The 23,296-nt window shown below is 39.8% G+C and overlaps 1 protein-coding gene across 2 annotated transcripts in view; it reads left to right on the forward strand.

The window, feature by feature from the left end:
* Ywhae (tyrosine 3-monooxygenase/tryptophan 5-monooxygenase activation protein epsilon) overlaps positions 1–23,296 on the forward strand; it is a 46,418-nt gene that overhangs the window by 7,623 nt on the left and 15,499 nt on the right. For both annotated transcript variants that reach the window (XM_013152255.3, XM_003469685.5), the window contains exon 2: positions 20,418–20,617. In XM_013152255.3, the coding sequence (XP_013007709.1) occupies positions 20,418–20,617 (200 nt within the window). The remainder of the gene's footprint in view (positions 1–20,417; positions 20,618–23,296) is intronic.

The following is a 23,296-nucleotide window of genomic DNA, read 5'->3' on the forward strand; positions in this document are numbered from 1 at the left end:
CCTTTAATCTTAGATCTGAAAATTTGCACAGCAGAAAGTTGTCCAAATCATGTATTCCCAAACATCTCACCCCCAACTGGTGATTGAGGGCTGAGGATGTAGCTCACAGCACAGCACCTGCCTGGCAAGTGCGAGGTTGTGAGTCCCTGCACAAAAATCGAAAACAAAATACTAGTGATTGAACCTCAGGATTTTTGCATTGAGTTATCTCCCTAGCCCTTTATTTCTTTTTTCTTTTTCGTTTTTTTATCAGTACCAGGGATCGAACTCATGACTGCCTGCTTTCTTTTTGTTTTTTGTTTTTGGCTTTTTCCTTTGTATCGGTACCGGGGATCGAACTCACGACTGGCACTTATGCCACGAAGCTAAATCCCCAGCCCCGCCCTTTTTATCTCTTGAGACAAGGTCTCACTAAGTTGCTCAGATTGTCCTTGAATTTGGAATTCTCCCATCTGAGCCTCATGAGTAGCTAGCAGGATGTAATATAATAGGCTTGCATTGTACTAGGTTTCTCTTTTTTCCCCATACTTGAGTATTTAGGTCATTTCTTTTCTTTTTTTAATTTTTTTTTTTGTCTTCTTCCTTTTTATTGGTACCAGGGATCGAACTCAAAACTGCCTGCTTGCAAGGCAGGCGCTTATGCTGCTGAGCTAAATCCTCAGCCCCTAGGTCATTTTTTTTCTGAGGGTCTTTATTATTTTCTACCTCTGATTTCTCCTGGGATCTTGTGGCTGCCTAGAAGGGAATACTGTATTCTCTAAAATACTGAGAGGAGAAAGTTATTTTGATGGGTGGAGTAAAGTACATTTCTAGGCTGAGGGAGACCCACTGTGAGTTCAAAGCCAGCCTGAACAACACAGTGAGACTGTGTTTCAGCCACTCACCCCACCCCATCTCACCCTACCCCCACCCTGCCAAATTTCCCTTGTCACTGTTGAGATGGATGGGAGAGATTTCTTTTATTTTTTATTTTTGGAGAAACTTCTTTTATAGTCTAGAGTGCGTATAAAAGATTGTCTTTTTTTTTTTTTTTTTTTTTTTAATTTAGGGGCTGGGTAGCCCAGTGCCTCAAGTACTTGGTTGGTAACCACAAGGTCGTGAGTTTGATCACTGGTACCAAAGAAAAAGAAAAAGAAAAAACTCCACAAACTTAGTAAAAACTAGTTTGGAAGAAGCTTCTAAAATTCTTCAGAATTCTTTAGAAGGAGGTTTTAGCTCAGCGGTATAAGTGTCTGGCTGGTGTGTGTGACATTGTGAGTTTGATTCCCAGTACCAAAAAAAAGAGCAAGAAAAAAAATAATAAAATTCTTTAGAGTGAGACTATGCATTGCTGTTTGGGGGTGGTATAAGAAGAAAATGTGCGTAGTACAGTATTGAGATTATTGTGTTTGAAAACCTTCTGTAATTCAAAGTATTAAAGTTTAAAATTGTAATCCCAGTACTTAGAGGCTGAGACAGGATCACTGTGCCTTCCAGGCCAGCCTGAACTGCATAGTGAAACCCTATCTCAAAAAGTGCCCCCCCCCCAATTTCAAAATCAACTTACTGAATTCTGTCTATGTGTCTTGGCACTATTCTAGACAATTCATTTATTAGTGAACAAAATAAAAGATTACTTCAGGATTGTATTCTAGTTAATGTATGAGTGCTTTCAGAGTTACTTTTCTTTTAGTATGTGCAAACAATCTAAATTGGTAACAAAAGTAGTGTTTACTGTTTACAGAGTACTATACTGGGCATTGGTCTCTGTCCCAAATAAAGACTTGAGGGGGCAGGGATTTAGCTCAGTGGCACAGTGCCTAGGTGTAAAGATTTTAGCATAAGTGCTGCTGAAGCAGGCACTAACCAAAAGATAAAACTTGTTTCTTCATTGATTACTGATGAAAGATGGTACTGACAAACTGAGAAACCGCTTTTAAAAACTATTCATTGATTGACAATAAAATCCTATAACAATTCCTTCTATTCATAAAATGTGTTGTATGCTTACTATTCTATCTCAGAGAAGGTAGCATCCATTTACAGAAGGTACCACCCATTTACAGATTTTTTTTTTTTTTTTTTGTCTTTTTCATTTTTACCGGTACTGGCGATTGAACTCACGACTGCCTGCTTGCAAAGCAGGCGCTTATGCCGCTGAGCTAAATCCCCAGCCCCCATTTACAGATTTTTAAGTGAGTGCAAATGGTAATATCATTGGTATTTATTTATTTAGTCTTTTTGAGACAGGGTCTCACTATGCAGTTCAGGCTTGACTTGAGCTCACTTTGTAGCCTAGGATGGTCTCCAGAACTCAGCATCCTCTTGTCTCAGCCTCCTGAGTGCTAGGTTTACAGGCGTGAGCCACCACACCCAGCTATCACTGGTATTTAGCCAAGTGTTTGAATAATGTCAGCACTTGGGAGACTGAGGTAGGAGAATCACTGTGTTAAGTTCTAGGCTAGCCTCAGCTAAGCAGTGAGTTCAGGACAGCCTTAATCTACATGGTGAGACCCTGTCTTAAAAAGTAAAAAGAAAATATTAAAAGAAAACACTAGTATTCCTTTCACTTCTATAATGTTGCATGTAAACTGCACTCCAAAACATTTCAGGTCTTGTTTTTGTTCCTTAGATTTAATTTTACAATTTAAAAAGTTGTTTTGAGTAGTCTTTTGGGTTAATTTCTGAGTAGTGTTACTTTTCATATATAAAGAAAATGAAGGGTGTACAGTGAGTATGTTTTTTAGTGCAACAGTCACAAGAAATAGTGAATTTAGGACTGGATCTTAGTAGTCATTAAATGTGTATGTGGAGGGCAGTCTAACCTGGGTTTTAGCTCTTGGCTACTGTCCCTTGAAGGCATTTCAGATTTTGAGCCTGCTTTTTCTTTTTTTTTTTTTTTTGTCTTTTTCTTTTTTGTCGGTACTGGAGCCTGCTTTTTCATTTGTAATTGGTTTTTGAAAGTAATTTTGTATAATGAGTTGATATAAGTTAAAATTTGTTTGATGCTTAGCCAGTCAGTAGCCAGATGGAGAAGACTCTAAACATATCTAAATCATGTGTGGAGGCACACACCTATAATCCCAGCACTCTGGAGTCTGAGGTGAGAACATTGCTGTGAGTTGGAAACCAGTTTAGACTTCGTATCCAGATCTTGTCACGAAAAGGGAAAAAAAATCTAAATTCAGCTGTTAATTGAGCCTATACCTTGGGTTCTACTCCAGTCAGTGGTACACTTAATAGAGAAACTCCCATTGAATTTACATTTCTATTTGTTAGGTGAGTTATAAGAAATTATAAGAAATTGCTTATTATAGTCTTTTTTGTTGTTGTTGTTCTTGTTTTTGGTACTAGGAATCAAACTCAGGACCTCAGGCTTGCCAGGCATGCACTGTGTCTGAGGTATATGCCCAGCCCATTGTTTTTTCTTTCTTTCTTTCTTTTTTTTTTTTTTTTTTTGTAATGCTGTTGAAGGAATTCAGGGCCTTACATATGCTAGGCAAATGTTCTCCCACTGAGCTACACATCCTTGCCCCATTATCAGTCCTTTGGAAGGGTAAGGCAAGTAGATCACAGGTTTGAGCCCAGAGTGATCAATTTAGTAAGGCCTTATCTCAGAATTTAAAGAGTTGAAACTGTAATTCTGTCCTGGGTGCATTCCCCAGCAGTGAGGCTGGTGAGGTAAAGTCACTTCACAGATCACCCTTCTTTCCTTCCATTTCTTGTAGTGGGAATTAAACACAGGACCTTGTGCTTGCCAAGCAAGTGCTTGTGCCACTGAGCTACATACCTAGCCCTTTGGGTATATGGGGGCGGGGTACAGATACTATGCATGTAGTGTCAAGGTTGTTGAATAGTGACTGGAGGCCTACAAAGTGAAAGAGGACTCAATACCCAAAGGTGTCAGACTTGTAAAGTGTCAAGATTATTGAAGAATGTACATAATTTTTGGGATTGTCCCCAAAATACTTTTTGGGATTGTCCTTTTTATCTATTTTGGGGGGGGGTGTGTTTTTGAAACAGGGTCTCACCATGCAGTTGAGGCTATCTTTGAGCTCACTTTGTAGCCCAAAGTGATTTTAAACAATCCTCCTGCCTCAGCCTCCCAAGTGCTAGGCTTACAGACAAGATCTTATCTCAAGTTTTGTGTGTGTGTGTGTGTGTGTGTATTTCTGTGTTCGAGCTCAGGCTAGCTGGGAGCTCCTGGGCTCAGTGATCTTCTGACTTGACCTCCTCTCCTCCAATAGGCAGAACTATAGGTATGTGCTATTGTACCTGATACTAATTATTTTTTTGGTTTGGTTTTAGTTTTGGTGGTAGTGGTGGTGGTGGTGGTGGTGGTGGTGGTGGTGGTGTATGTGTGATCTAGAGGACCTTGCACTTGCCAGGCAGGCACTTATGCCTCTGAGCTCGATCCCTGGCACTTTGGTTCTGGCTCCTTGGGACAGGGTGCCATGTAGTTCAGGTTGGTCTCAGCCTATGGATTACTGGGATTAGAGGGGATGCCTAGCTGGTTTTGCCTTTCGCATTTACCTGATAGCTTTTTGTCAGTTTTTATTTCTCTGCTGTTACACTCTCTGGTTCAGATGGTGTTTGCAATTTTCATTCATATTTATTATCCCTACCCAACCCCAACTGGGATTTGAACCCAGGACTCAGTAAGCTACATTCCCAGCTGTGACCCTTCCTCCCCTGATTGTTTTTTTTTTTCTGGGGGGGGGAATAGATGTTATAGTGCAGGCTGGCCTCAAAACTGAACCTCCTGCTTTCGGCTCCCAAGTTTTAGGATTATAGATACGTGCCACTATTCCCAGGCCCCTCACTCCTGATTTGAGACTAATTCTCATGCAGTAAAGGATGTCCTTGAACTCATAGTGATCTTCCAGTCTCAGCCTTCGGATTGCTGGGATCACAGGTATGTGGCAACACACCATGATTGATTGGGTCTTTTTTTTTTTTTTTTTTTTTTTTTGATCCGGGTCCTTTTTAACATTTCTATTTTTAAAATTATTATTTGGTGTTGTGAAACAAGGTTTCACTGTGTTAACCCAGTGTCTTTTTTTTTCAGGTGGAGACAAAATACCCAACACAGAGTAAAGGTGGAAAGGTTTATTATTATTATTTTGGTACAGGAGTTTAAGGACCTCATGCTTGCCAGGCAGGCACTGTGCCACTGACCCATATCCCCAGCCCAGGAAAGGTTCATTTAGCTAACAACAGTTTATGGAGATTTTAGTCTGTAGTCCGTTGGCTCCAAGGCAGGGTCATGGCAGAGGGGCAACTGTTGATGATGGTGCAAAACTACAAGAGCAATGAGAGAGGGAGGCAAGCCTCTTTCTGTGTTTCATTGTATGCAGTCTACTTGGGATTAGGGAAGTACCAGTCCCATCAGTGGGCTGATTTCCTCCCTAAATCCCAGCACCCTTAACCCCAGCATTGCACTGTGAATCAGTCAGACATACACTCTGGATTCAGCCACCTCGGGGGAAGAGAACAACCTGACTGCATGAGGCTTTGTGGGGGAAATGTAGATACAAACCTTAACATCCAGACAAGCCTTGAATTTGTGATATTCCTGCCTCAGTCATTCTAGTGATTGAACCATAGCCATGTGCCACCATGCCTGGCTTTGTTCTCTTTCAGAAGAGAATTGGAAAGCTGAACGAGGCATATGCCTGTGGTCCCAGCACTTGGGAGGCTGAGATGAGAGTATTGACTTGAGTTTAAGGCCAGCCTGGGTTACCTAGTGAGTTCAAGGGCTGTTTACACTACATTGTCTCAAAAGACGAAGGATTGGGTCAAATGTGGTGGAAAGTGTCTGTTACTCAAGAGATAGAGTTGGGAGGATTGGAAGTTTGAGGCCAGGCCTGACAGTTGAATAAAACTGTTTAATAACATTTTAAAAAAAGGTCTGAGGATTATAGTTCAGCAGAGTGCCCCAGATCCCATCCCCAATACCATGATGGTGTTAGATTCACAATTTGTAAAATGCAGTTATAAGAAAATATGAGGAGCTAAAGATGTAGCTAACATGTTGTAGTGTCCTTGGATTCTGTGCCTAGCACTTTCTATAATACTACCTGGACTCAACAGCATTTGATTTTACCTTAGTAACATGTTTTAACTGTAGCCATTTGAATTCCTTTCAAAGAGGAATTTTAAACTGGTCTATTTAAAGATGTATATTGCCCTCTTTTCTGCTTCCCCATTGTGATGGGACTCTTTGTTCTAGCTTTGAAATTAGCGGTAGGCCTTAATTTTTTTTTTCTTGGCCTCCGAGCTATTTCACATGACTGTTGAGTATGTTCACATGTTCTTTTTACCATAAAGATATTAAATATGCAAGGAGCTATGTGTAGCCTGATTTAAGGATCTCAGTATCTATATATCGAAGTATTACATGGCTGGAAATATGTATACTTTCTGTAGCTTATATATAAAAATAAGTTTTAGAGTCAGGAATAGTTGAAGATGAATGTAATTGAGCAAGTGGGAGACTAAGGCAGGAGGATTGTGAGTTGAAGGTTAGGCAGGATTTAAGACCAACCTGAATTACATAGGGACACCTGGTTTCAAAAGACAATTAAATTAGGTGAGGTGGTGAAAGTACCTGTATGCAGTTCAAGCTGCTTGAGAGATTGAGGAAGGAGAACTTGAGCCCGGAAGTTTGAAACCAACCTAAGCAACATAGGACCATTCAAAAATTTTTTTAATTAAAAAAATTAAACAGTCTTTGTGTTGGGGATGCACAGTATAATAACATAAAAAAGTTACTTCTGTTTAATCAAGGAATAAGAGTGTTGAGAAACAACAGCCACCAAAGACTGTTGTAATTCTTCTGATGATACGAGGTTAGGCTTTCTTAAGGGGTTGGATAGCAGCCTCTATAAATTGATACTCAGGCATATGGTCTTAAGGATTTAGTGTTGCTTTTTTTTTTTTTTTCTTTTTTTCTTGAGGCAGGGTCTTTCTATGCAGTTAAGGCTGGCCTTACTCACTTTGTAGCCCAGGCCGGTCTCGAACTTGCAGTGATCCTCCTGCCTCAGTCTCCTGAGTGCTGGGATTACAGGCATGAGCAACCATGCCCAGCTCTTTTTCCTTTTTTAAAAAATATTTTCTTTTAAAGACAGGGTCATGCTGCATAGTTGGGCCAGGCTTTGAACTTTGTAGTTCAGTCTGGCCTAGAACTCAAGGATATAGTTAGTCTTCATGCCTTGGCCTCCCAGAGAGTGCTGGGGTTACAGACATGTGCCAACGTGTCTAGCCATAAATATTATTACCAAATTGTTTTGTTTTAAGAACTGAAAATTGGTGTGGGGGGTGGTAACTGGGTGTGGAGGTGCATGCCTGTAGTGCCTGCACTCAGGCTGAGTCAGAATTATTGTGAATGTGCGGCCCGCCTTGGCTGCAGAGTAAGTTCAAGACCAGCCTGAATTTCACTCTGTGTCAAAAAGACCCCCCTCATTGGGATGTATGTTAGGATTGCTTAGATGTCTTTTTATCTCTGTGTGGTTTTGAAGATAGGAGAACAGCAACTACTTTAGAGGTCCTGAGATTGTCTGGAAATTAGTGTCTTGGTTACTTTTCTCTAGTTGCTGGGACAAAATACTGGACACCTAAAATGAAGGAAGGAAAAGTTTTATTTAGCTCACTGTTTTTTTTTTTTAATATCTGTACCGGGGATCGAATTCAGGACTGCCTGCTTGCAAGGCAGGTGCTTATGCCCCTGAGCTAAATCCCCAGCGCCTAGCTCAATGTTTGTTGAGGTTGCAGTCCATACTCTGCTGACTCCAAGGCAGGATGACATAGGTAAGGGGCAACTGTTAATGGTGGCTGCACACCACAAGATGGAAAAGGGCAAAAGGGAAAAGCTCACATCTTTTCTTCCCTTATATTGTATATAGATACCCACACTGCCAATCCCCGCACTGGACTCAGCTGCCTCCATGCCTGCATGAAGCATGAGGGGATGCCCAAATGCAAACTGTAATAATTAGCAAGTAGCTTTACTTCAGTAATCAAGAACATGTGATTTAAAGTATCAAGTTACCTTTTTTTTTTTTTTTTGAGATAGAGTTTCACTGTGTGGTTCAGGCCAGCCTTGAACTCACTTTGGAACCCAGGCTTGCCTTGACCTCCATGGTGATCCTCCTGCCTCAGCCTCCTGGGTGCTGGGATTATAGGTGTGCACCACCATGCCCAGCTTTTGAACTCACTTTGTAGCCCAGGCTGTCCTCAGATTCACAGCAATCATACCTCAGCCTCTCAAGTGCTGGGAATATAGGAGTATGCCACCATTGCCAGCTGTAATTATATCTTTAAAGTATCTTGACTTATTTTTTTTTTTTTTTATCGGTACCAGGGATCGAACTCACGACCACCTGCTTGCAAGGCAGGTGCTTATGCTGCTGAGCTAAATCCTCAGCCCCCTGACTTACTTTTGTAAAACGGACTTTTTTTTAACATCTTCTGCAGTTTGAGTATTTTTATTAGCTTTGGTTTTTTTTTTGTCTTTTTCCTTTTTACCAGTATCAGGGATCGAACTCATGACTGCCTGCTTGCAAGGGAGGCGCTTATGTCGCTGAGCCAAATCCCCAGCCCTGTAACATACAGTTTTAATTAGTATATGTAGTATTACAGTGAAATATACCAAAACCAACTTTCTGTCATTTGAATTACTTGCTTAGGAGAGATTGTGAAACTGAGAGTAAATGAACATAAATCTTTAGACATGTGTATACCAGTTGTCTGAAAGACTTATGTCAGTTTATATGTTTTTTTGAGAGAAAGTTTTGCCTTGCAGTTCAGATTGGCCTGGAACTCACTGTGCAGCCTAGGCTGGCCTGGAACTCAGAGCAATCCTCCTGCCCTAGCCTCTGAGTTCTGGGATTACAGGTGTGCCCCACTACACCAAGCTTTCTGTCAGTTTGTATATCAGCAGTTTGTGGGTGTGTATGTAAGATATTTCGGTTTGCTGCAGATGGTCTTGAGGCCTGTGGTAATGAATTAGGAAAGTGTTTTATCACTGAGTGATATCCTTAGCCCCAATGCTTTTTTTGTTTTCTGGGCTTTTTGTGAGACAGGGTCTCACTATGGCCTTGAACTCATAGGTGCTCTCCTTCAGCCACAAGAGTGCTGGAATTATAGGTGTGCATCACATACCTGGCTCCTAGTGCAGAATATTTGAACTAAAACTTAGATATTTTAGAAAAAGTTAAAATACAAAGTGGAAAGTATTGTAATGTAAATGTTATAGCCATCACAAGTAAATAATGAAAACTTCTTTCTTCCAGAAGCAAATTTTATTTTGAGGATTGTGTTTGAGATAGTCTCACTCTATAGTCCCACCTGGGTATGAACTCAGCTACCATAAGGCTGGCCTCGATCTCTACCCTACTGTTTTAGCCACCAGAGTGTGATAGGATTCTTTTTTTTTTTTTTTTTTTGTCTTTTTCATTTTTATCGGTACCGGGCATCGAACTCACAACCGCCTGCTTGCAAGGCAGGTGCTTACACCACTGAGCTAAATCCCCAGCTCCTGTGATAGGATTCTGTAATCCTTGTGTCACCATGCCCCGCAGGATGACCTGGTGGAGTAGTGCTGAGCAGATGACCTATAAAACTCACTTCTAGGGGCTCTCAGCAGTTACTTGAGCAATTAGATGTTGCCAGGAATCCTGAGATTGAGACCACTGGAAGTGTATTGTTTTTTGTCTCTTAGATTCTTGTGGTAGAGGCAGGGATTGTACTGCATGCCTATCATCCCTGTGTGAGAAAGGCTGAAGCAGGCATTGGCTGGTTCAAGTTCCTCTTGGGATACTTTGGTGATACCCTGTTTCAAAATAAAAAGGGCTGCAAATGTTGCTCAGTGTGAAGGTAGCTTTGGGCATAATCCCCAGAACCAGGAAAAGGTAGGAGGTGGGATGAGCTTAGTAGTAGAGTCCTTTATTGCAAGTACTGCAAGTCTGTAAATTTCTTTCCTTTTTTTGGGTGGTGCTATTGGTAATTGACTCCAGAGCCTCACACTCATACTGGGTAGGGACTTCCACTGATCTGCTTCTTGAGCTCAGATGATGAAAATATCAACATAACATATTAGACTAATTTTAGATTTAAGTTTTATATATCAGTCAAATTTCACCTGATTTAAAAACTATGGGAAAGAGTTTACTGTGTATGTTAGTGACTTTTGAGTTGATTGTTTACTATAGTTCTTTTTTCCTTGGTGCGTAGGGATCCAACTGTAGGCCCTACGTTTCCTAGACAAATGCTGTATCATTGAGCTGTGAGGTAACTTCCACTGTAGTTGGTTAATGTCCATTATTTTTCTGCCTCTCTACTTTTATATTACATGTTAATTAGTTGGTGATTAGGAATTTCCCTTTCAAATACATTTCAGAGAATTTTTCTTGTAGTTCTATTCTCGGACTTTTCAGTCAGTGGGTATTTAGTATGTCTTGGTAACACTATCCCTTGTCAGTGATGAAGTAATTTCTTATAATACTGTGTAGGAGTTTAGGAGAACTGTGGCTAAAAACAGGAGTGATTATTGCTAGCTTCTGTAATACAGGAATTTTAAAGAAGGGCAGGAAGGACAAGTTCAGTTTTTTGGGAGATGGAGGGTTTTCTGTATACACTGTGAAAGGGACAGACATGTGATTAAGCATATGAGACCTAAAAATATTAAAAGGAAAAATAGATGATGGCTATTCCTTTTTTGGGAGGGGTACTGGGAATTGAACTTTGGACTTTAGGCTTGCAGGGCAGGTTCCTGGTTTGTTTTTGTTTTTTGGAGACAGGGTCTCCCTGTAGAGTTCAGGCTAGTCTTGAACTCTGTAGCTGTAGCTTAGGCTAGTCTCAGACTTGCAGTGATCCTCCCACCTCAGTGTCCCAAAGTGCTGAGATTTCGGGTGTGTGCTGCCACCATGCCTGGCACTTCTTTCATGCTGGCCTTGAACTCTTTTTTTTTTTTTTTTTTTTTTTTGTCTTTTTCCTTTTTATCGGTACCGGGGATTGAACTCAGGACTGCCTGCTTGCAAGGCAGGTGCTTATGTCCCTGAGCTAAATCCCCAGCCCCTACTGGCCTTGAACTCTTGAGTTTCCTGCCTCAGTCTCCTGAGTCCTGGGAATACAGGCTGTGTCACCATAGCCAGGTTTGTTTTCTAATCTTAAAAGTGAGGCAATTTTTTAAAAAGTAAGGAAATTACTGTTTTCTGAGCACATGGGACCACTTACTACATTGTCTCATTTTATTTATTTTTTCCTTGTCTCATTTTAACCATAATCCAAGAAGAAGAAGTGTAGTCTCCCAGTCAGGTGACATACTTGAGGTATAATAGCATGTAAATGAATTTTCTAGCTAAAGTGGTATTTCTAATGATACAGTGGTATTTTTTCTGTATTCCTAAAGTGTCAGTCTATAGTGAACGTGTAGGTAGACAGGACTCTTCAGAGATGTTTTTCAGACTTTCCAGTACCCCTGGTACAAAAAGAGCAAAACAAAAACCAAACAAACAACCCCAAAGAACCATGAAAATAATTTTTATGAACTGAGGTGGCAATATATTCCATGTGTAAGATTTAAAATCATATTACAGAATATTAATGTTTTTTGGTCTTTTTTTGAGATGGGATCTTGCTGTGCAGTTCAGGCTTGCCTTGAGCTCACTTTCTAGCTCACGCTGGTCTCAAACTTGCAACGGTCCTCCTACCTCAGCCTCCCCAGTGCTGGGATTACAGGTCCCACCATGCCTGGCTAGAATATTAATTTATGTATGTCTCTATAGATGATATAGCCTTGTTAATTGGAAATATCAATGTGGGCATTTTTGGCAAAGTAGTAATATAGGACACTGAAACTTTTATGTGATTGTATGCTTGATGAACAATTCTCAGCTCTCTCAGGTCTTAGAGTGTCTTGGTTACTCTTCTCTTGTTGCGGAGACAATATACCTGATGCCCAAAATTAAGGGAGAAAATGTATATTTAAGCTCACAGTTTGTAGAGGTTTCAGTCAAAAACTGGCTCCATGGCAGGGTGGTGTGGTAGTGGGGCAGCCTTTCAGAAAACAAGAGTAAAAGGTGGAACAAGCCTATTTTCCTCCCTTACGTTGTGTGCCGGCTACTTACCCTATGGTGATAACTGTATATAGCCTACTCACCCTAGGGCAGGTGTATCAATTACAGCCTCAATCCCAGCACTCAACAATGAACCAGTCACACAAATTAGATTCAGCTGCCTTGGAAAAGCCCCCCCCCCCAATCTCCCACCATGGTTGCATGAGACTTTTGGGGCAGTGGAAATCAAGACAAAAACCATAACGTCAAGTTTAGGAGCAGGTGAAATTTTCTGTTACATAAAATAGGCTGCAGTCACAGACACAGAGTCTGTTGAAATTGCCCAGAAAGGATTGTCTTCATTGGGGAGTGGAGAGGGACCTTAAACAGATTTCACTTATCTAGGATGTAGTCAAGCCTATTAAAATGTCAGTGTCTGGGCTGAGGGTATAGCTCAGTGGCACAAGCACCTGCCTGGCAAGTACAAGGTCCTGAGTTCCATTTCCAGTACTCCCCAGCCCCTCAAAAGAAGTGAAACATCATTCTCTAGTCCAATCAAGTATGGTACTATGTGCCTTGCAGAAATGAAGGTACATACAGTTCATGCCCTGTAAGAAAGTGATACTTTTTTTTTTGGTGCCAGGGATCAAACTCATGACCTTGCACTTGCCAGGCAAGCACTTAGGCCATTGAGCTAAATCCCTGGTCCTTTTTTTTCCTTTTTGAGACAGAATTTCACTGTGCATTTTTGGGCTGGTTTTGAATTCACTTTGTAGCCCAGAATGGCCTTGAACTCAAACTCACAGGGGCCCTCCTGCCTCAGCCTCCCTAGTGCTGAAATTGCAGGCATGTGCCATTATGCTGGGCCTAGAAGGTTAATACTTCTGGGGTGACAAATACTGATTCTCAAGACAAATGGATGAGAACGTAGGAAAGCTTTTTTTTTTTTTTAATTTTATTTAAGAAGAAAGGGTACAAGTTATACAGAATTTCAGAAAAAATAAACAGTAGGAAATCACTAGTTAATTACATATTGCCATCTTATAGTTGTTGAAGAGGAAAGGTTTTTATAGGAAGACATTTACATTTGAAGCTAGGCACAGTGGTATATGCCTATAATTCTAGTGCTTGGGAAGATCTAGGTAGGAACACCACAAGAATCCCACATGGGCAAACTTAACGGAGATCCTGACTCAAACAAGGGCTGGGGAGTAGCACAATGTGCAGGCCCTGGGCTTAGTTCCCCCTTTTCCAGACATTTAAATTTGAATTAGAAGTATGACTAGTTTCCAGTTGTAAGAGTCATTGGTCTGTTGATAAATCCCCGTGTAAAGCAAACCCAAGAACTCTATAGAATCACAAGTGACAGAACCTTTTAAAGGCATTTTCCCCCCCTTGGTGTTTGTAACATCACTATACTTGGCCTGAAGACTTTGAAGGGGAACCAACTGTACATTTGGAAAGTCCATAAGGTGTGGTGGCCTTTAGATTGTTTGGATTTTGTGACTTAAATTATCCTTGGCTTTAGATCTCTGCCTTTAAAATCACCATTAATTCTCATAGCTGGCAAACTTCCTTTTTTTTAAAGCATTAGACAAAGGGTTATGGTCCCAAATGCTTTAGGATGAGATATATTACCCATTCTTCATTCTGAGTCACAGATGCCCATACCGTGCGTTTCTAAGGAAAATAATGTACTTTAGCATTAAGGGTAGGCTATATATCTCAGTAGCTGCACTGGGAGAACATACAAGAAGCAATCTCTCTGTTCATTGCCTTGATAAAGTGAACAGCAAGGTAAGTACGTGTGCCAAAGTGTGAGTGGGTCAGTTTTCCCACATTATGTGCCATGTTACATTTTTGTGGGATTTTTGTTTTGTTTTCTTTTTGAGATAGGGTCTTGCTGTGTAGTATAGACTGGCCTTGAACTTGCTTATGTAGTCTTCAATGGCCTTAAACTCACAGGGATCCCCCTGCCTTAGCCTTCTGAGTGCTGGATTACAGGCATGTGTTTACCATACCTGGCGTGTGTGTGTGTGTGTGTGTGTGAGTGTGTGTGTGTGTGTGAGTGTGTGTGTGTATATATATATATATATATATATATTTTTTTTTTTTTTTTTTTTTTTTGTCTTTTTCCTTTTTATCGGTACCAGGGATTGAACTCACGACTGTCTGCTTACAAGGCAGGCGCTTATGCCGCTGAGCTAAATCCCCAGCCCCCTGGCTTATATTTTTATTAAATGTTTTCTTTTTTGTTTCTCTTTAGAATTAGCTCAGTTTAATACACATGAGAATTCACTTGTACAACTTTGGGAGAAGGTTGAAAGTGAATGACTTGGCAACCAATGATGTCAGGATTGTGTAAGCCTAGGAAGTTAGCAGTGTATGACAGAAATAGAACAGAATGAAGACCTTGACTCAGAGGAGAAAGAAAACAGTAATGTAAATAAATGCTTGACTAGTCAAAATGCAACAAAATGGCCATGTATACCTGAATGATCCTGTGTTAAACTTAGGCCAGAAAATGTTGCCAGGGATATACATAGCTCAGTGGCACAGTGCCTGCCGGGCAAGTGCAAGGTCATGAGTTTGATTCCTGGTACCCTCCTCAAAATGTTTCTGGGTTTTTACCAGTGATGAAACCAGTTACTAGGTTTTTTTTTTTTTTTTTTTTCTGGTGGTACTGAGGATCAAACTCACGACCTCAAGCTTGCCAGGCAGGCGCTTATGCCACTGAGCTAATTCCCTAGTCCCAGTTACTAGGTTTTTACCAGTGAATAACAACACTGGAATTGAGTATTGTAAATTGTTTGAAACATATGATATGCAACAAGATGTTTTGAAATATACTTACTCATGAAATACAAGAAAACATTCTGTATGTATCAGTAATACTACTTGAAAATATATTTATCGTGACACCTCACTGAATTAAAAACCGTCATAATGTAAGACTTATCATTGTCAGGATCTAAAGAAGTGAAGAGATGGCATTGAGATATTTATTGGTTTACTTTTTTCTTTTTGAGACAGCATTTCACTGTGCAGTTCAGGTTGGCCTTTAACTCACTTTGTAGGCCAGGCTGACCTCAAACACATAGTGATCCTCATGCCTCGGCCTCCTGGGTAGTGTAACACCATTCTTGGCTGGTGTTGAGATTTTTAGAATAATGATACTCAAGACATTCGGTTTCCTTTAAAGTTGCCTATGTTTTGACAAGAAAAAGATGTATTAAGAAAAAAATATTTTGACAATTTGGCAATTTTTTTTGTTTTGGTACTGAGAATTGAACTCATAACCTCGGGCTTGCTAAGCGCAGATGTTGTGTATCTGATGAGCTATTAGCTTATTTGTTGAAAGTTTTTTTGTTTCAAACTCACAATTTATGCCTCATCTGAATACATGATAATTGATGAAAGTGTATATCTTTTTTTTTTTTTTTTTTTGGTCTTTTTTTCCCTTTTTATTGGTACCGGGGATCAAACTCTCATGACTGCCTGCTTGCAAGGCAGGCGCTTATGCTGCTGAGCTAAATCCCCAGCCCCTGAAAGCGTATATCATTTTCATGGTTGTGGAAACTTGACAATACAGTATATGCCAACCAAATATTACAAATATGATATAAAAATATATCTCCTGGTAGATGTCATGAGATTTTTACACCTTAAATTTAGAAATTTATCCTGGAATTCAACCATCAGGTCTTTCTTAATGCAGTAATAAATTGTATGACTTTGTTAACAGATTTGTTGCACATATTTCAAAAAGTAACCTGGGACCAGGGATATGGCTCAGTAGCAGAGCACCTGCCAGGCAACTGTGAGGTCCTGAGTTTGATTCCCAGTACCAAAAAAATAAAAACCCAAATGTCCCATTTGATAGTTAGCTCACTACTTACCCTTAGACATTTGCTAAAAACACTGATTGACCAGCACAGGAACTAGCTGCAAGAATAAAGCTGAGGGGCTGGGGATTTAGCTCAGTGGCATAAGCACCTGCCTTGCAAGCAGGCGGTCGTGAGTTCCATCCCTGGTACCGATAAAAATGAAAAAGACAAAAAAGAATAAAGCCGAAATTCCTGAAAAAATGTTGCAGGTTCGCAACAGAGAAATGTATAGTAAGATCTTTGGATTTCAGAAACACAAAACATTGGCCTCCTGTATGGTGAGGAAAAACAAAGTAGTACTAATACTGTCAGTATACTATGATAAAAGATAGATAGGTGATGCCAGGCGTCATGGTGCATGCCTGTAATCCTAGCACTAGGAGGATCTTTTAGTTCAAGGTCAGCCTGTGCTCTGTACTGGGTTCCATGCTAGCCTGGACTGCATAGGGAGATCCTGGCTATAAAGATTTCATAGTGAATCCTCAACACAGACGAAGCCAGAAATGGTCACACACTACAACAAAATGAAAGGCAGATGTTGTGCAGCAACTTGTGAAGCCACTTGAAGCACAAAGCGTTGGCCAGTACTTGTGTTTTACTGGATTCTAGACATACCAGGCATAGTTTCATAGTTCACAAAGAAAATGAACACAAAATATTAGGGAGAAATTTTCTTAAAGAATTGGGACTGGAATTGGTCAGCTACAGCAGAGGAAGAACAGTTAAGTATCTACCTAAAGAACTCCCTGAAAGAATTCTGGAGCAGATGGGGTACGACAGGTGAAAGATCACAAGAACTTTCTAACATAGGAAGGCCAGGAGGACATCAGATATGTCCTACCCAAAACAGTTGTGCATGTCCTCCTGGTAGGTCAAACTAGTAGCAGGAATGTGTTAAGCAAAATTAAACTACAAATTTGTTTGGTTTTTTGAGACAGGGTTTCAGTATGTAGTTCAGGAAGGCCTTGAACTCACAGCAATCCTCTTGCCTCAGTCTCCCAAGTGCTGGAATTACAGGCATGCGCTACCATACCCATTATATATTAAAATGTATAAATTACAATTTAGTAAATCTGTGCCTCTGATAGTCATTAAAACCAGTTTTATCCCTTCTTCCTCTCACTTTTTCTTGGCTTGTCTTTTTCCCTCCTTTCCTTCCTACTCGCACATGATAGGCAAGTGGTCTACCACTTGAGTTTTCATCCTCACCCCTTTTTGCCTCTGTTGTGGGTGTGTGTGTTGGGAGTTATCCTGGGGCCTTGCCATGCTAAGCAACCACTTTACTACTGAGTTGTGACCCTAGCCTACACGTCTGTTACAAAAACAAATTAAAAGCATTGCCATATAGGTGAGTTCAAATTCAAACTGAAACAATGATTAAATCAAAATACAACTGTGGAGTTGTATCATCTGGGTCATTGTCCAGTGAATTTGTGATTTTGATCAAGTTAATCACATTTTTTAGTATCCTGTATAAAATGGAGATAATACTGTTAACTGATTTCAAAGGACTTGATAAGAGCGAATGCATTAGTACATGCTGAACATTTGGAGCAGTTCTTAGCTTTGTCAATGAGTTTGAATGAGTCTATGTAAATAGTTTAGTATTCTTTATATTGAATATGTACCTCATTCAGTTTGAGTAAGTCTGTAAAAACTTCAGGAAACAAAACCAAAAATGAAAGGTAAATGCAAATCAAGGGGAAAAGACATTTGGCTCTTCTGACAATAATACATAGTTGACCCAGACACAGGCTTGTTCATGTGGTAGATGTGTGTACTGGGTGGAGTCTGAAGAGCTCCTCTTGAAGAAGAAATTGGGGACCTCAACTAGGCCCACCAAGTAGGTTCTTACTTTTTTCTATCTTTGTTTCTTTTTTATCTTGAGACAGGATCTTGCTGTGTAGTTTAGGCTGGCCTTGAACTATGTAGCCCAGGCTGGCAACTCGACAGTCCTCCTGCCTCAGCCTCCCAAGTGCTGGGATTTCAGCTATACACTATTCCTGATTTAGCATGCTGTTTGAACTGTGGGGATTGAGTGTTGCCAAATTTATACAGCAGTGGTGATTTTCAGCCAGCCAGTCATTGCCTCTAAAATTCCAAAAGTCTTAGGCCAGGCATGGTGGTCCACCTCTGTAAGTGAAGGAAGAAGATCACCGTGGGTTCGAGGCCAGCCTAAATAACGTAGTGAGGCCCTATCTCAAAGAAACTAATAATCCTCAGAAGGTATATACCATTATCCAAATCTTATGTAACCACCTGCCCTTTATAACCACAATTGCTTTTTTGTTTTTAAAGGCAAGGTCGTTTTATGCAGTTTAGGCTAGCCTTGAACCTTGAACTCAGTGCTGTCCTTCTTTCTCACCTGGGTGTTGAGATTACAGATGTGCACCACCATGCCCAGCTATATCACATTGAAAAAAAGCACTGCAAAGAAAATGTCATGAGATGGTAGTTATGCTAAGGAATTTTATGTGAATAAAATAGCTGGTGTTAATCCTGTGTTGATGGAGATTTTACAGATTTTTTTTTTTGTTTGTTTTTGCTTTTTATCGGTATCGGGGATCGAACTCACGACTGCCTGCTTGCAAGGCAGGCGCTTATGCCGCTGAGCTAAATCCCCAGCCCCTGATGGATGTTTTAACAACACGGTTAATCTGCAGCATGGAATAAATCAGCTTTCCTTTTGGCTTTGAGGTACATTATAGTTAGGATTTTTTTTTATTATTTAAAAGGATAATGATGACACTCATGATATTTTCATGCTTCATTGAAACCTTAATTTGTACAAATTGGTACAAAGGACTGACTGTAGACATATTGTCCCTTAATTTACTACCTAAAGGAATGGATATCTTGGGGACAGTGGGGAATGCCTGTAAAGCTGGGACCTGGGCTGAACCAGAAGGATCATAAGTTCATGACCTGACTGGGCATTAGCAAGATCTGTCAAAATAAAAAGGACCCGGGCTGAGGATATAGCTCAGAGGCATAAGCATCTACCTGACAAGTACAGGGTCCTGCGTTCAACTCCTGGTACTAAAAAAAATAAAAATAAAAAGCATAGGGAATGCAGTGGGATGGCTTTGGCTCCATCTTCCACTACTACAAACTAGTAAGAATGGATTCCTGAAGGGGTGAAGAACAGTTCATTGGAATCTTAAAAGTGAATAACTCAAAAAAAAAAAAAAAAGATGAATAACTCATGTCATTAATTTAAAGTCAGTGTAATAAATGTTGGTTAACTGGATGTTATGGTGCATTTCTGTGGTTCCAGCACTTGGAAGTCTCAGATGCAGGAGGGTTGCAATGAATGCAGGTCAGTGTGGGCCACGAGGTGAGCATCAGCTTTCAAAACTGGTTTAGACAAATTATGTATTTTGCAGCAATATGCTTGGTAGGCGTTTATTTTCAGTAGTCAGCTTTATTGGAGTGTAACAATAGAATACTACTTTTACGTGGCAATTTAGTGAGTAATTCCTATGATTGTATAAGCACAGACAGATGTCTCTGTTATGTTGGTTTTGCATTTTTTGGAATTTGATATACATTGAATCATGTACTCTTCATTTTGTCTGGCTTTTTTTCACCAACATATTTTCGAGATTTAACCATTTTACTTTTGTGGTATTATTTGTATTCTACAGTTTTTATTCTGTGCAGATAATACTTTCATTTCTCATGGGTAATATCTAGCACTATGGTGGTTGATTCATACGGTATTTGCTAAAGAAATACGGTATTTGTTAAAGAAACCAAAAAAGAGGTTTCCAGGACTTTAATATTTCTGTTAATTTTCTGGAATATATGGAGGGGGGGTGATCTTTGACACATTTTCCTGGGATTGCATATTTGTAGTACTCGTAATTAGCATACCATGACATTAAATAGAGTCAGTGCCTGCATCACACCTATCTTAAGGCATGTTTATGCTTTGGGTATGGATGTATGTTAAGGATGCTTATTAAAATGCAGACTGTTGGGTCTCATGATCAAAGATTGAATTAAGTCAGAGCCACTACATAAAAATGCCCTTTTTTTTTTTTTTTTTTTTTTTTTTTTTTTTTTTTTTTGAGACAAGGTCTTGCTTTGCAGTTCAGGGTGGTCTCAAGCTCACTTTGTAGCCCAAGCTGGTCTTGAACTTGCAGTGATCCTTCTGCCTTAGCCTCCCAGGTGCTGGAATTACAGGTGTATGCCACCAAGCCCAGCTTGCATTGATTCTTATAACATAGGTTTGTTAATATAGTCAGTGTTTACGTTTCTGGTTCTTTGCTTTCACATGCTCTTGAATTTATATTCTTTGGTCTGCTAGGGTATCAAGTATTATCTTGGCTGCTTTGTTTGCCATCTAGTGGCAACAAATAGTAACCATCAAAAGTTTAACCAGTGAATGAATTCATTAGTGCATTAAAGCTCTTCTGAAAGGGTGGAATAGAAAACATGTTTTTTTTTTTTAACCTGTGGCTAACTGCTCTGTATGCTTTTTCTCATTTAGAAATGGTTGAATCAATGAAGAAAGTAGCAGGAATGGATGTGGAGCTGACGGTTGAAGAAAGAAACCTCCTATCTGTTGCATATAAAAATGTGATTGGAGCTAGAAGAGCCTCCTGGAGAATAATCAGCAGCATTGAACAGAAAGAAGAAAACAAGGGAGGAGAAGATAAACTAAAAATGATTCGAGAATATCGGCAAATGGTAAGATGGTATTTTAAAGGGAGATGGTTAATCTTAAAGATACTTGTTCAAAATGATTTGTTTAGTGCCATTCCTCTTTATTGCAAGTGTCACACAGTAATATCTTACCTCATAAGTGGTTCTGTTTGCGAACAATTTGGTCTCAAACAAAAGTGTTTGATGCAACTTTGCTTCTGTTCACAAACTCTATGTCAGGTGGCAAACAACCGCAGCTGTCTTCCCCATATAAACACAGACATGACCATCTTTCCCTAAAGGCTGTCTTAACCAAAATTGTAAAACAAATTAAGTTGTAAGCGAACTGAAGTACCACTGTATCTGTATTGGTCAACTTTGTCACTTTAACAAAATACTAGGGCAGTTAATTTAAAAAGTTTAATTTGGCTGACAGTTTGAGAGGCTCTGGTCCATGGTCAGGTAGACCAGGGCCTTGGGTGTGATAAATGACAGTGGAGGGGGAGAGCCTTACAGGACAAGACCTCTTATATTACCAGCCAGGGACTAAAGACAGAGACCTTTGGGGGACATTTATTTAAGCGATAGTAGTGTCCTATGTTACAGTTCTTAGGATTGAAACAAGTGACAGGGAGTGTTACCTAAATATGTCTCTAATTTTTGTCTTTTATATTTATGGTTTTAAAAAAATTCTCCAAAGGGAAAGCAATGTTTGTTTTGAGGGTCTAGTTTGTCAGACCTATAGCTGTAAGTAATTTGACCTTAGCTATTAGATATTTTAGGTCACAGGCTAGTGAAATAAATAAATAATACATTCTATATTAGTGAATTTTCATCTTTTTACTCACCTATATTAGAAGTTACAGGCTGCAGAATGTTTCAGACAGAAACAACTTTTGAATAGAAGCAGCAGAGGGTGGTAGACAGTAATGATAAATTTATTTTTAAAAATAGTGCAGGTGGTTGAACCTCAGGCCTTGCGGAAACATTCTTCCACTGAGCCACATCCCTAGCTCTGGAGTTTAGGTTTGATCACAGCATAACTAGAAAGCAATTTTAATTGTTGCTTTTATTGTGGCAACCATAAAACATTTCATTGATGACTTGAAGCTAACATTTTGGGCAATTTAAGGAATATTTATTAGGTCCGTTGTGTGTCAGTTTGTTAGGTTATTATAGGTGTAAAGGTGAAATAGATATAGTTACTTACTGTTTTTTAAATGGAATAGAAAATATCAGAGGACTTTGGGTACTTAAAGTTGAAAATTGTTTAATATTGTGTCACATGTATGTGTGTATACATTGAAAAAAGAGGAGGTTTAGTGGTACTGCTTAGCAGTAGAGTTCTTGCCCAGTATACTTGAGGTCCTGGGTTCAATCCTTTGAGCAGTGATGGTGAACCTTTTAGAGCTTTCAGTGATAACAAACAGCCAGCTATGAACCATAGGTTCACCACCACTGCCTTAGGGCTACGAAAAATTAAAAAAAATAATAACACGGCCCTGGAAAGATAGGTATTAGCCCAATTCGTGATTCGTAGATGGAAAAAGATTTCAAATAGTTAAGTAACATACTCAAGGTTACATTAGACATTATGGTTACCAAACAATATTAGCCTAAAAATACAGGTTGTCCGTAGACCAGTTGGATGTTCCCAGAGGGATGGGGAAATGAGAAAGGTGAAAGGTGCTCATTGAATAAAGTATATGAGTTATCTGGACATGGTGGCACATGGCTGTAATCAGCACTTCAAGGAGGCTGAGGTAGGAGGGTCTCTGCAAGTTCAAAACCAACCCAGACTACATAGTGAGTTCAAGGCCAGCCTGAAGGTACATAGTGAGACCCTGTCTCAAAAAAACCAAAGCAGAACAAAAAGGTTCACAAGTTAAAATGTTGATTAACTTTTTAATGTGGGATTTGGGCTGAGTATGAAAGAAACAGGAAAGCAAGAAGAGCAACTGGTAAATTGGGGAAGAAGATGAAATTAAAGTCTAGAGATCTTCATGAGTTTCTTAAGTGATGGTGTTGTGGTACACACACATATTTAGTCTCAGGTACTTTAGAGGTAGACATAGAAGGAATGCACGTTTGAGGCCAGCCTGATAGTTTGGCAAGATCTTGTATCAGAATACAAACAAAATTAGAATAGGCTGTGGATGTAGCTCTATACACCCTGGGTCCAATCTCTGTTATGAGGCTGGTGTAGGATTGGGAAGAGTAAAGGAATGGAAAGAAGTTAGAGGCCAAGAGTGGATGGTTGAAATTTTGGACTTCTAGGATAGAGCAGCACAGTTAGGCTTACTGACAAATTGATGATTGTACAGATTACAGAGCTGTTTCGAATGGAAGGTGGCTGGTGTAATGCCTTGGTGAGATCTTAGGAGCAGATCATAAATACTCAGTGAATGTGGGAAAAAGCGCTGGAGATCAAATAATGACAAATTGAGTATGAAGGATTGAGGAAAAAGGCTTTGGAATAATGAGAACAGTCATACGAAAGAGGTACCTAGGAAAACTTAGAATTATTCCTTCTAGGGCATTCTCTACTTCAAAAGCTTTCTGGGAGATAATTTTTTCAGAAGAGCTAGTTTGTTTTACATAGGATAAGAATAAAATCATCGAAAAGAAAGGAGAATTCTTTACAATAGGAAGTAGATCAAACTGGAAAGATGAACAGTATCACTGTGGGTTTTAGAAAATGGAGAGCAAGATGAACTTGTGTTT

This window comes from Cavia porcellus, unplaced genomic scaffold, assembly GCF_034190915.1.
Source record: "Cavia porcellus strain 051 isolate PalLab524CR breed Dunkin Hartley unplaced genomic scaffold, mCavPor4.1 scaffold_6, whole genome shotgun sequence".
In the NCBI taxonomy this organism is placed as follows: domain Eukaryota; kingdom Metazoa; phylum Chordata; class Mammalia; order Rodentia; family Caviidae; genus Cavia; species Cavia porcellus.